The sequence below is a fragment of the Balaenoptera physalus genome (assembly GCF_965194825.1).
Source record: "Balaenoptera physalus genome assembly, chromosome: 3".
Classification (NCBI taxonomy): domain Eukaryota; kingdom Metazoa; phylum Chordata; class Mammalia; order Artiodactyla; family Balaenopteridae; genus Balaenoptera; species Balaenoptera physalus.
In genome coordinates, this window is record NC_138890.1 from 149450109 (window position 1) to 149464812 (window position 14704).

Consider the following 14704-nt stretch of genomic DNA (forward strand, 5'->3'; position numbering starts at 1 on the left):
GTAGCACTGCTTTTCTTTTGTTGGATGGGAGCACAGAGGAGTGATAAAGCTGGAGGGGGAATGCTTTAGTGAATTGAAAACTTTAGAGGGAACAAAATCAGTTCCTTTTGGGGAACTAATGTATTTAGAGTATAGGTTTGAAACCACCCAGTATATAGGATCCAGCCATATGGCTTGTCTTATTGGAATAGCCAATGCTAGAAAAACAATTATTCATGGAGATTTTTAGAACCATGCTTGTTTAGGATTTTTCCTAATTATTGAACAGGTGAACTTGTGGAATACTTTATGAACTGAGTAGGACTGGATTTGCAACAGGCTGGGGAAGGCTTGCTCAAGGGGGAAATAAAAACAACTTTCATTGAATTAAATTCTTTGTGGTTGGGTGGTGAGAGCTCTGTAGATTAATTCTCTGACTCCTTTGTGAGTTTTGTATTCATGTAGAATGTGATCAGTCTGTAAGTAAGTTGGTAACATCTTAATGCATTAAAAATAATACAAGACAAGAAAATCCCTAAATCCCCCAAAGACTATTTTCTGCAAGAGTAGCTAATGTTGATCAGGAGATTTTATTAAAGTTAGATATGAGCTTCTCTGTCAGAGGGATTGAATTTCACTAGCAGAGTAAAAGGTCATACTTTCCTCTGTTCAGATTTGGAAAGTTGAGCCAACATCTCTAGGTTGTAAGTGTCCAATAAGCAGATTCCAGCGGAGAGGGGTCTTGTGGGGACTCAGAAGTCATCTTGATGGTGATCCTGAGGATTTGGCTTATAAATGGACACTTCTCAGTCTGCCTTTTTCCCAGGCACCTCCTTGCCATGGGAGTCAGTTAAGCACTTTAGGGCCTTTCAAGGCTGCTTCACCTGGTCATCCCTGGCAGTGAGAGGTCAGGGAGCCAACCGAGCAAGACACAGACAAGAGCACTGATTTAGAAGCACAGAGATCTGCAGAAGACCTAGTTTTGCCACAAACTAGCTCATGACTTTTGACAAATCTCAAACTCTCAACTTACTTATCTAGAAAAGGAAAATAAGCTAGCTAGACAATGATAAAAACAGCAATAAAAAATTTCTGTCATTTATGCAACATGTATATATGCCAGGCACCTTGCTAAGTGATTTTCATCCCCTCCAAGCTTGTGGCCTTTGACAAAGTCTTCCATAGGCGTCCCCTCTCATGCTCTCCCTTAAATTATGATGAAAAGGGAAGAGGAAGGTTTTGCTCTTTTGTGCTACGGTTGCTACAGCAGGAGAAAGAGGGCAGCTGGACACAAGATTTGCCCCCCGACTCTAGTCTCATAGAAGCCAAAGCCAAACTGGAAGCTTTTAGCTTTCTGCCAAACAGAAGTTTTTGAATTAGCCACATGGCTCCCAGGGTTGCATATTTGAAACAAAGCCATGCCTGAAATGTTTCCTGTGCTTTTGAGTTGAAAATTAGCTAGACCCTTCCAACTTCAAAGGCCTGCTTTGTAATCAAATGCCTTCTGTACAGAGGTGGCTCTCCGTGGGTTATTTTCACCTTGGAGAAACTGTGGTTTTTCTCCTTGTTTCACGCCTGCCTCCTTGATATCCTTGTGTCTGTGCCCCCTGCAGCTTCGGCATCCAGCATGACGGGAAGGAAAATGACTGTGAGCCTGTGGGCAGGCACCCGTCCATCATGTCCCGCCAGCTCCAGTACAATCCCACCCCGCTGACGTGGTCCAAGTGCAGCAAGGAGTACATCACCCGCTTCCTGGAGTAAGTGACCGCACATCTCAGGACAGCCTCACTTGGCTCTCTGTAAACCGGAAGTCACTTTGAGTTCTACCCGAGGCCTGGAAAAGTCTCAGTTCCTCTCACAGGTCACAGTATGAGGGTGGCAACAGAAGGGGTGGACCTCAGTGCTACTTTCTGACCCTGAGATCTAGGTGGATTTTGCCTCCAGCCTCAGCCAGGTGAATACTCCGTCTCCCCCCACCCCCCTTTCAGCTTGCTCCTGTCTGAAGGTGGCTCTTTATGACCTGATCGTGAGTTAAGTCCCTGGAGACTGGCGGGAACAACCAGGACAAGTCAGGACAAGTCAGTGGTCACTGTACCCCATTTGGGGTAAGATGGTGATTTTCTCATTTTACCACTGCTTGTATTTCTTAGATCACATCTGAACAAATGGTGTGAGATGCGATTTGCATTTCCTTTTAAACAACTCTCACCTTGCGCCTGATAGAAATAAAGTTGTCTTGGAGGACAGAGTACACTAGAGGAATGGAAGTTTCTCTTGAATGAAAGACTAAATCTTTCATTTAGGAGGAGATCATAAGCAACTGCTCTCATTTCTATTAACTTGTTTTCAGCCGAGGCTGGGGGTTCTGTCTTGATGACAACCCCAAAAAGAAAGGCTTGAAGTCCAACGTCATTGCCCCCGGAGTGATCTATGATGTTCATCACCAATGCCAGCTGCAGTATGGCCCCAATGCTACCTTCTGCCAGGAAGTAGAAGTAAGTGTTGGGTATATTGGTGCCTCTGGTGGGTATGGGCAGGGCTTGAGATCCAGCATGCTAAAGGAAGGGCCAGGGAAATATTTGGAAATCCGAAGATCCAGAAATGGAAACTTTCTATTCATGGCAAGATGTCTGTAAGGCAGAAGGATTGAAGTTGAGGTCATTTATATTCCTTGACCCACCTCCTTGGTATCCTTTGCAACTGGGTGGTGGTAAAGAAAATTCTACAGTGATTTTCAAGAATCACAGTTATTCACACCTGCAGACTCCATAGCAACCAACTTAATCCCTAAAGTTTCTCCCTTTCCTGAATTTCCTCTCTGATTGAAGAGCACCTCCAGATGCCAAGGTAGGAATAAGATTTATCCCTAATTCATTCTTCTCCTTTATTTTCTTCAATATCCAAGTAATAAGTCAAGCCTTGACATTTAACCTCTGATGGCATTTGTGGCTCTGACCTGTCATCTTCATTCTCACTACTGTTCTCCTGATTCAGTTTCTCATTACCTCTCCTTACTAGTGTAATTACCTCCTACCCAACCTCTCCCTCTTTCACACTCTTGCTTAAGTTATTTCAAAAAGACACAGATCTAACCGTGGCTCTTCTCTGCTCTTAGGGTCTTCACTGACCACAGGATAAAGTCCCAACTCCTTTGTATGGCATCCTTTTGTGATCTGGATCTTGCCTATTCTCTGAAATCATCCCTTTTAGTGCGCAAGTGTCAGTGTTAATACACAGACATGAACAAGGCAGGTCTCACTGACCCCTGCCAGATTCTGTGCTGTGTACTGAATAGGGTGAAAAAGATGAGACCTCAAAAACGAATAAGGTAAATTCTCTGACCTTGAGGAGCTCATTCGCTGGTTGGGGAGGCAGACAGAGAAATTTCAATACAGTCAGATAAATACAAAAAGAGACATATAGAGAGAACGCTGAAGAGGAAGTAACTGCTCAGACAGAACAAGCAAGACAGCAGAGAAGGTAAGGTTGTCGCAAAAATCCCTCACCTTACTTCGAACTGGTTGCCAAGTTATGCTAATTCTGCCTCCAAAATATCCTAAAGTCCACCTGTTCCTATGATTTCAGTAGTCCCCTGATTGGTCTCCTTTCTAAGACTCTGACCACCTCCCCTCAACTCTGCTCCACTCTCCAAAACACAGCCAAATTGACCTTTATGAAGGAAATCTGATTGCGTTCCTCTCTTATTAAAATATTTCACAGCCTCCCTATGCCCCTACAGTAAAATTCATATTCTCTAAAATGGTTTAAAAGGGGCTTCAGGATTCATCCTCTCTCTCACTCTCTGGCCTTATCTCTTAAAATATTATTTTAACCCTCCACTCTCTAACCTGGAATTCTAAGTATATGTATGTTGGATTTTATCACTAATCTTTCGTATCTTGAAATCTCTCCTTCATATTTTTCATCTCTTCATATCTCTGCATTTTGTGTAATTTCTTCCTCTTTCCCTTCCAACTCACTAGTTCTCTTTTCAGATATGTCCAGTCCTTTGTTTAACCTGTCTATTGACTTTTTAATCTCATTTATGGTACTTTTTTAAAATTGGAACAATTTCTTTTGTTATTTTTCTAGATATCCTCTGCTTTTTTTATGATCTTATTTCTAATTCAGACTTTCAATATTATCTTCTCCTTCTTTAATCATATAAGACACCTTTATTTTGCAATTTATAATTGCAAATTATAATGGACAATTCTGATGTCCAGAGTCTGTGTGGGTCTGCTTCTCCTACTTGGGGTTTCTTCAGGGTCTCACTTATTATGTATTATTTCCTTTTGTCAATTTCTGCTTTTATTGGGAACTCTTGGTTATGAAACTTCATGTCAGGCTATTCTTTAGGGTTTAGATGGCAGGCACATTCTTTCAGAGAGAAATTTCACTGCAATCCCTGGGTCCATTTAAAATAAATTATTGGTTGGATGTTGTTTGACTACCTACATGAGTGAGATCAGGGCCAGTATGGATACAAACTCTCAGGGGTAACATTTTACCACTCCTTCTAGAGTTAAAGTCAAAACAGACAAGTTTCCCAGCTGTTTTCCAAGGTTTCTTTCAGTCAGGGGGTAGTCCTTTGGGGTTATGGCCTTATATGAGGTATCAAATCCAACTTCCTGCCCTACATAGATGTGAGGCATTTTCTCCAGTGCCCAAGTGACCATCAAAACTAAAATCTAAGTTACTAGGTTTGTATCTTCAGATTAACAATTTCTTCTACATTTTTAGCCTCTGAGGATTTCCCTTTCTTACCAATTCAGGAATGTGTTTAAAACATTTAGAATATTTTATCCAGGATTGTAGGTGTTTTATAGAGGTAAGGATTTTTCTGGTTATCTCTGGTCAAATCTTCTTTTATATTCTGTTTATCCACACTGAACAACCTCATTCCCTGTACATGCTGAGTTCTCAACTACCTCCAGAACTTTACATGCTCTGGTTCCTTTGGACCATCCCTCCTACTCATCATTTGAGTCTGAGCTTAAATATCACTTCACATCCTATTGTTCACATCTATGTATTTTTTTGACAAAGCTTTTACTAGACTATATTATAGTTGCTTCTTACTTGTTTATACCCTCTCCTACTATATTGTAAGCTTTCTGAGGGAATTTTTATTCCTGACATTCAGTAGTACCTAGCACATAGTAGGCACTCAATCAATAAGTGAATGAAGACTTCAAATCCCTGCATATTGCAGCCAAGATAACCTAATCATTTTCAATATTTAAATAAAAACAAACCTAAAATACTAGGTTCTTTATTATAACTTTTGTTTATCTTGAAATAGTTTACATCTCAAAAGAAGCTGCAAAAATAGTGCAGAGAGTTCTTGTGTATCCTCACCCAGAATATCATTCTTTATAAATGCATTATGGATTTATAAGAAAGTTTAAAAATATCCTGGGGGGAGGGGACAAAAAAGGAGTGATAAACATCAAATAACTAAAGGGCTTTGATTTTAACATCTGAATGGCAACAGACAATGAGATGTTCACCTTGAGCAGCACAGTGAGTTAGGGCTGAGACCCCTACCTGAAGCTGGGAGCCTTTAAGAGCTACACCTCCATGACAGAGTAGATTAGAAGAAATCCACCACCAACAAAGGGAGATGACAGAGAAGCATCTTTTATCTCAGCCTGAGTTTTGAGGGGGAAGGATGCTAGTGGATAACTTTCTCACTAGAAACTTCCTACCATGGGCCAGCCTCATGCAAATTTAGAGTTCATATTTATACTCTCGCATAGTTTGAGAACCCCTATGCCAAAAAAATTAACATGAAAATATTTCTGACCTGATAATACCATGGGATGCCTGGTAGAAACAAAGGTTGAAAAACTGCCCTGGAGGAGCCAACACTCAGCTAAGGATGCACAAAACCCCAATAGATAAAGCTTTGTTCAGTTGAGTTCACAATTCAGCACCTAATTAAAAATGTAAGACAGTCTATCTTCAGCTAAATGAGGAAAGACAATAAACCTTCAAGAGATTTGGATAATTGAATTTTTTAGGTAGGGATAATAAAATAGATGTATAAAAGAGGAGTTTTATATAAGAAAAGGGAAAAAAAAGCACTATATGATATATTTAAAGTAGATGTGAAGAACAATTACAACCTCTAGAAATGAAAAATACCATGATTGACTATAAATTTAGTGGATGAGTTACACAGCAGACTTGACAGAGCTGAAGAGAAAATCAATCAGTTGAAGTTTAGAGTTGAGAAAATTACTTCCCATCCCACTTGGGTGTTTCTCAGAGTTGTGTGATGGAGGAGAGGCTGGCCTTTTCCTGATAGAAATCCAGGCTTTTTCAACTTTTATGTATAAGAAAATTGAGAGCTAAAAAATACGAAAGTAAAGTTGAAACATGAAGGACGGAATAGGAAGATCCATCAACACTAATTATGAGTTGCAAAAGGAGAGAATAGTTGCAAAAGTTGTAATCATGGAGAGGCAAGATTTAGAAAGATAAAAATTAAGAATTTTCTAAAATAGTTAAAAATACAAGATCTTATGATGAAGGAGCATATTGAATATAGAGTACAGTAAGTAGATGGAATGATGGCAGATGGGTGGATAGAAGAAAGACTAAAAGGTGGATGGAAGCAGCTGAGCCATTTCAGATGCTATGTAAGAATCTTGTCAACCTTCCCTTGTTCCTACTGCAGGAGGAGAAATGTGAGGGAATATTCAATTCACTCCCTGGCAGCTAAAACAAGCTGGCTATTTTGGGTAATAAGTAAATAAGCTGAGGTTTTCTGGATGGAATAGTTTCACTTTCCTTCAATGAGCAGGCTCAAGTTATAACCGCCCAGCTGTTTGTAATCAGGTCGCCTTCCATCACAGTCTGGATTGCTCTTTGATGACTACTGTCACCAGTTGCCCTGCCTACAGGCAGTGAGTACTGGATACTGTGCCACACGTATACAAATTCAACTCTTGGGAAATATGTCTTACCTCCCATTTTCATATTGCCTAGAATGGCCTACAGACCACTGTTTATGAGTGATGACAAAGTCCAAGTTAAGTTTAAACTGAGGGTTCTTGTGTGATTACTTTGCATCACGTTACTCACTAACAACCGCAGCATTTATTGTGGGTATGTGGGTGAGTGTGTGTACATTTTACCATCACCGTAGAAATGCTTTTGTGCAAGTTTTGAAAGTAAAAAAAAGTACAATCTCATGTTTGTTTTCCAGAATGTTTGCCAGACACTGTGGTGCTCTGTGAAAGGCTTTTGTCGCTCCAAGCTGGACGCTGCTGCAGACGGGACGCGATGTGGTGAGAAGAAGGTGACGTGTCAGTGACGTGTCAGTGATGTGAGGAAGGAAGGGGGTGTGTGAAGGGCTTAGCATTCTTGGGGAGAGCAGAGGAGAAGGCCCTGGAGAGCAGCTGCCTCTGGGTGAAGGCAGATCATCCCGCAGTCAGACTTGCCAAAGGAAAGGATTCCACTTCCGCGACTCCTTTTGAGCCTTCACTGGAAACAAGTAGTTAGGGAGAGAAGGCCATGCTCCAATTATAAAACATCTGGCCCATCTTTTCCCGATGAATTTCTGTGGAGTTTGTGGTCAGTAACATCTGCTGGACTTATCATCAACCTTCCTTTTGACATTTTTTCCGCCCTCCATATTGAACACTGGGAAGGACAAGCCAGTGGCTTCTTCTTTCCAAAGATGCTGAATTTAGACCACTTGTTATCTTCTTTCTCATCATCTGACCTGATTGCATTTCTTGAAGTCCTACGCACCTTACTGAGCAGGAAAGCCATATACCCAAGAACTCAGAGATGTTAGATACCCTCCAGACTACCTAAGAACAGGGTAATACGTGCTGCTCAACAACACCGTTTGGGTTCATTGTGGGCCTAGGATTTATGTGTTTAGTGGGTGTCTTTACACAGCTTGAGTGTGGCATGACCCATCACTGAGATTACAGAACTTGATCAGAATACACAGTGACCAGAAATAATGAGAAAGAGGAGGCCAGCAGATGAAACATGCCCAGATCCTCCAGGAAATGTGGCCATTTCTAACAACCAACTTGCATTTCTTGTTTCCCTTTTCCTGTGTTCACCCTCCTAAACTGGTAGTTGTTGAAGGATTCCCTTGAAGAGGCAGAGAGTGGACTTTTTCCTGAGCCACTTGAAACATCAGAACTGGAAACAATGGGTAGAGTTGTAGGAAAGCAGAAATTTTTCTTGATGCCTAACTTCAGCTTCTTAACAACTTGTGTTTTCCGGCAATGAGTGGATATTTTGCAGGAGGATGTTATCTGTTGCAAACATTAAATACCCATAGAGGCTATAGAGAAGTGTTATCACAGTGCCAGTCTGCAAAATGTTTGTTATGGTCTTCAACAAGATAAGAAGCTTGCACCAGAAAGTAAATCAATTATGTTACTGAACAACTATATTACTAAGCATATTCAGCTGACATGCTTTTCATAGTGAGACTTTCTCAGTGAAGGAAGCAGTGTGTTGATTTACTTCTGGGGTGCAATCTGCCAGTCGCACTTTGAGCAACACTCCTGCATTCACTGCAGCTAGGCACTGTAAAGTTCCCTTTAATTCCTGAAATTCTCTGATTCTAAAACCCAAGACTCTTGGGGGAAATTCTTTTATGAGGCTCTCTTTGTGCTACATCTGATGTGTGACTTGTAGGAAGTCTGCTTGCTCTGGGAGAACTGGGTTTAGACTGCTAGGTTTCCTGACTCACCTTACTATGGGAACCTTCCTGACTTACGCATCTCCTGCCTTTTCCCTTTCCAGTGGTGTATGGCTGGCAAGTGTATCACAGTGGGCAAGAAACCAGAGAGGATTCCCGGAGGCTGGGGCCGCTGGTCACCCTGGTCCCACTGTTCCAGGACCTGCGGAGCTGGAGCCCAGAGTGCAGAGAGGCTCTGCAACAACCCTGAGTAAGTCCAGCCAAAGATACTTCCCTTCCTTCCATGAGCACTGGGAGACTAGTCGTGGATAACATGACCTCAGTGACTCCAAGCCTCCTGAGGGAAATCAAAGATGTTCCCAAAGATGAAAGGGAGCCAGGAGGAAGATTCATAGAGTGTGAAAAAAAAGGTGGTTCTTTTTTGCTTTGTTTCATTTTGGCTTGGCACTGGATTCTTACTAGAACTTGGGTAAGTAAGCTGATTCCATCTTTTGGAGAAATAAGCAGATTTTTTTAAAAAGTACAATCTATGTGAAAGACTTTAGGAGATTACACAATTAAATCCTTCTAAATAACCCCATTCTATCAGTGGGGATTAGTTATACCAATTTTGCTGATAAGATGGCAGCTTTCTTTCCATCATAATGAATGTATAATTTTATAAAAATATTCTTCTTCCCTTAAGTGACTAATTAAATAGCTAGGCACATTTTTTGAGGATAATTATTTTTAATGTTTTAGACTAGGATTTTGTAAACCTCAGAGTTCCATATTAGCTTGTCAAGGATTCCATAGACGTTATTTCACAAGTGGCTTTCAATTTTTTAATCAAATTGCTTAATTTTTTCATATTTTAAATTTGTATAATGATATTATATATGAATTAAATTTATATTTCCTTGATTTCCAAATATATATTACATTCTTAATTTCATTATTTCTCAGTATACTAGTTCCCAAGTATAATTTTTAAAAAGTGTACATACAATGCCTCCTGTAAGTAGAAAATGTATTGAACTTCTTTTACCTAGATTTACATTAGTCTGCATTAAAGAGTAAGAGTCACATTTTTTAAAAGTGATAAATATGGTTATAATTCTCTCAGTGTCTCAGTTCCAAATTTTACTTCTCCTTTTTATTAATAAATATATTTCTATATGCATGTGTGTGTATATATATATATATATATATATATATATATATATATATATATATATACACATATAAACTATACATATATATATATATAATTTCTCCTAGGGGTTAATAACTTAACATCTATGAAGAGTTTAACACAATATCTACTACATAAAATTGTCAGTAAATGGTAGTTATTATGCTATCTTTACCATCTCCCATGCATATAAGTAAGTGTACATTTGAGGAATTTGGACAAAATTGTTTTAAAATCCTGCCTTTTTGTTTAAATACAAGGTTCCTGTGACTTCAAAAATTCAAAACCAGAAATCCCTTAAAAAGTATCTTTACAGAATATCTTTATTTTATAGTTTGTTTCAATGTGATCAGAAAAGTGATTTCCATTTCAGAGATCAGGAAACACAGGTGATTTGTTCTAGGACCTATTGTCAGTGTTCTGTATCAGCCACTACCAGTCCGTAGCCTTCCTGGGAGGACGGTCAGTGATCCATGGTTGTCAGAAAAGGGACATCCTTGTTGAGGAAATGAAAGATGATCCTCTAACTTGGCTTCAGGGGGAAAAAATGGTCCCAACTCCCATCTCAGAGGCTACAGTTTGTCTTAGAGTCTCCTTGGATGAGTGACCATGTCTGATCTCAGTAGCTGGTTTGCTTAAGTTCACTGAGAACCATAGCAGTGGAAACACAGTAACAGATTCAGTTCTGTGATTCAGGTCACAGACTCAGGTCAGTGCATTACCAACCAACGCTGAGACGGTATCCTTGATATGTATCGGTCAGCTGTCTAGTGAGAACCCAGCAGGGCTTGGCTCACAAAAGGCTCTTGGATAGAAATGACTTGGAGAGGTGCCAAGCCATAGAGTGTCACTCCATCATCACAAATAGGAAGCCAGCCTACCCTCAACTCTCAAGGACAATTCTTAGTCCCGCCTACAGGGAGTTAATGAATGTGAACTGCCTTGGTCAAAGAATTATCTTCGGGTGTGATAAATGCAGGAAGTGCCTACAGTAGGATAATAAAGTGTCATTTAAGAGGAGAAGGAGATTACTTCTGGCAGGAATTCAGGAAGAATTCATGATGGAGATGGAGATAGCATTTATTGGTCCTTAAAGCACAGGCAGTATGTAGATGTTTAGAGACTTAAGAGAGCAGAAATCTATCTAGAGGCACAGAAAAAATAAAAGCAAAGAAGTCAGCCTGTATCATGGGAGCAGTGTGCAAATGAGGAGGAGTGTGGGAAGAAAAGTTGTTCAGGTGAGGTAAGTCAGTATCATGAGGGCCTTGGATGCCAAGCTCAAGAGGCTGGACTGGATTCTGTGGCCATGGGGTGCCATTAAAGATTTGTAAACAGGAAACTAAAATAATTAAGGCAATCATAAAAATTAGCCAGAGAAGAGTGTGTACAGTAGGTTTAATGAGGAAAAAGAGGGCAGACAGTAATGGAGATAAGGGGTGAACTAGTTTGGTGATTGTGGGAATGAAAAGGAGGAAACAAAACTAAAGTCACAACTGATGACCAGGCAACTAATTGACTATGGGGTCAAACTATTTCAAAACAGGCAACTGTATACTTGGGACTGAATGTTCATGGGCAACAGCAAAAAATGTGGGAAATTTGAAGAATTTATTCAAACGGTGAGTTTTGAGGCTAGAGAGGGACATGGTTTGGCAAGGAAGGGGCATGGCCGGATGCCAGAGTATTTTTAACAGAAAATGCTGGCCTTTAAGGAAATTAAAGAAGAGTTTGTGTGTTTCATGTGTAGACCAAAGTTTGGAGGGAAGTACTGCACTGGAGAAAGAAAACGCTATCGCTTGTGCAACGTTCACCCCTGTCGCCCGGATACACCAACATTTCGGCAGATGCAGTGCAGTGAGTTTGACACTGTTCCCTACAAGAATGAATTCTACCACTGGTTTCCAGTTTTTAATCCAGGTAAGGAGCTGTAACAGTATATTCCAGATCTAAGACTATAGCCATTATCAGAAAGCATTTATCTGTCAGGGTACCTGTGATGCCTTGCAAAGTTCAACAAAAAGAGAATTGTGCCATCAAGAGTTTTATATTTTAGGAGGTGGAGACACTGACCTGGTTAAGTGGATCAGTAAATGTTGAAGGTGAATATTCCAACTCCATGCTGAGCTCTATTGGAGATAAAAGAGAAGTTTATCAAACATGATGGCTCACTTCAAAACAGCTGAGGTGCAACTAAGCAATAAGTGGGGCTTGTAGGGATTCAGAAACTAATCACTGATGAAAGTGCTTGTTGATGAGCATGTGGAACTGAATGTAATTTTGGCAGAAATTCAGAAAAGAAGATCATTATGGTTTTGGAGTAATTTCAAAGGAGTCTTCCAAGGAAGTAGTTGATGATTCTTCAGCATGAGTAGTCTTTCTCTTGGCATAAGTAAAGGGCAAGGCATTCAAAATAGAGTCATCCATTCCAAGTGAGAGGAGAAAAGCACAAGGAAAGACAAGATGGTAGAAAATGAATGAGAAACTTGATCAGAAATGAGTAAAAGCCAGCTCTGGGCCAGAAATCAACATTTTTTTAATGTATAGGACAGTATAAGAAGGGTAAAAAGTAAAATCAAGCATCTACAGGATGCATATCAGAGGATGGGGGCATAACAGAGTTGGAGAATGGAGCAGGAGCTTTGGCAGTGCTTCCCCTGAATCAGCACCAGTGACGCATTCTCTCCTGAAAATGAGGAAGAATCATTGACTGTTAGCTATAGATTAGCCTCAAAGAGTATCTCTGCTATTTGTTGTTATTCAAACAGAGAATGAAAGAAAGATTTTCCTGAGTTAAGGAGATTTGAGACGAGGTAGTGAAAAGTAACCACGTTTTTTGTGATTATTCAGTTTCTGAAATGCAGCATGATAGAACAGAAGAGGACTTGTAGATGTCAGTCAATGAATGAAAATTACATATTTGGACTGTTAGAAAAATGATATAGTCAATTGCTTTTGGAAAAAAAGTGCTTTTCCTTCTTTGTGTCTCCAAAATACCCTGATGGCTGTTGGTTGTCATGGGCAACGTCTGCTCCTTGTCTCCCATTGTTTAGCATCATTCATGCTCTAGAGGAGTGAGTCATTTGGTTTTTGGTGCAATTTTACTTTATGATCCAAGCACTCAAATACAGGAAAGCTCGTGTATATACTCATATGGGTGCAAAAAAAAAAAAAAAAACGATGGTTATGAAAGGTATAGCCAGTTGGTACTACCTATACCTGTATTTTGGACATTCTGTTTTGTTGGAACTAGTTGAGTCAGTAGTACTATAGACCCTGAATGAGCACTCTTCCAGGACTAAAATGGCATAGCTGCCTCAGTGTTGTGACAGGTGCTTAGTTTGGGATCCCCACACAAGCCAGATTCAGGGTTGAATTTGTGTCTGCTGGACTCTGATGGCTCAAGTAGCTGGATTTAGAATGAAAAGATTTGGTTCAGCTTGACTTTTCATTGATTTACAAGCATTTATCGTGTGCCCACTTTTTGCATAGCCTAGCAATAGGTATTAAAGAAATGAGAGCTATAAAAGTAGACACAGATTTCACTCACTTTGGAGTGATCGGTTTGCATCTGTACTGAGGCTGTATAAACCATGTGAGGGAATTTAGTTGAGTGCCGTCTGCTTAACTCACCATCTTCCTGGGCTGTAAGCCTCCATTCTCCATCCCAATGGTTTTCTTACAGGCTCCTGTGCTATTATTTGAGCATAATGACTTACCTGCTAACCCAAGTAACTACCACCTTGACTAACACACTGATTTCTTTCCCCCATCAAACTCTATCCTACAGAGCTGCTATTTGCTTAGTTCTGGGCATCCCGGGTGACAGCAATGTGGCATTCATGACAACAGCTCTGTGCAGAGCACTTAATCTGTGCCAGGCATTGAGCACTTTACACCCTCCCAGCCTTTCCTTAGAAGCCACCAGGGGATAAACTAACTTACAGCAGAGTTTTCTGCCCACTCAGTAGACAGTGTTAAGTGTCTTAGTAAGTGACCTTTGGCAGATTTGCTAAGTAGCCGATGACAGAAGAAGAATCAGAGATTCAAACATTTGGAATAAGCATAGAATCTCCATCAAAACTTGTAGTTTTCAAACTCTGTTCCAGGGCTTCCAAAAATGTGTGATTCTATTATAATTTCATTTTCCAAAAGAAATAATTTAAACTATTTTTAAAAGTGCAATAAAGAACAATGCTTACACCCAAAAACAGTATATATTGAGTTTTAACATATCAAAAAACACCAATACATTAACTTACACAAATTAATTTGGTTTTCTACAGACCTTAGAATAAAAGTCTCCCATCAACACAATTTAATTGAGAAATATCCTGAGATTACAGGACAAGTTGTTCTAAACTGTTATCATTTACAGCTGTTTGTGTGAGTCAAGATTTTTCAATGCCATACAAACAAAAAAACCCACAGAAAAAAATTAGGTGCTGCAGCCATATGTCTGAAACTGCCATCTGTAAACTTGATTTCAAAATTTTCTGTTCATCTTAATAGTCTCTTTGGATCCCACTGAACTATTTTTAAGCATTATATACTTGAACTTATAAAATTTCTGCTTAATAAAATCCTGATTTTTATCTGCTTTATTTGCAAGATCTTGATAAAAGAAAAATAATTCTTCTGCCTAAAGGGTTTGAAAACTACTAATTTAAATCAACTTACTTTCCAATATAGGCATTTCCTTTACCAACACTCCTGGCAAAAAAAAAAAAAAAAAAAGGCATGCAAACTCCACTTGATCATATTCATGGAAGCACCAGTGTGAAGAGCTGAGGCTATACATTTTCTCACTTACCCCCATCCCAATCCTTCAGAGATGAAGAAACGTAGTCTCAGAGAGGACAGTGACTTATTCT

General features: G+C 39.8%; 1 protein-coding gene across 1 annotated transcript in view; it reads left to right on the top strand.

The window, feature by feature from the left end:
* ADAMTS12 (ADAM metallopeptidase with thrombospondin type 1 motif 12) overlaps positions 1-14704 on the top strand; it is a 405596-nt gene that overhangs the window by 260865 nt on the left and 130027 nt on the right. Inside the window, 5 exon segments of the mRNA XM_082453678.1 lie at positions 1593-1736; positions 2330-2474; positions 7196-7288; positions 8764-8909; positions 11581-11750. Coding sequence (XP_082309804.1) covers positions 1593-1736; positions 2330-2474; positions 7196-7288; positions 8764-8909; positions 11581-11750 — 698 coding nt within the window.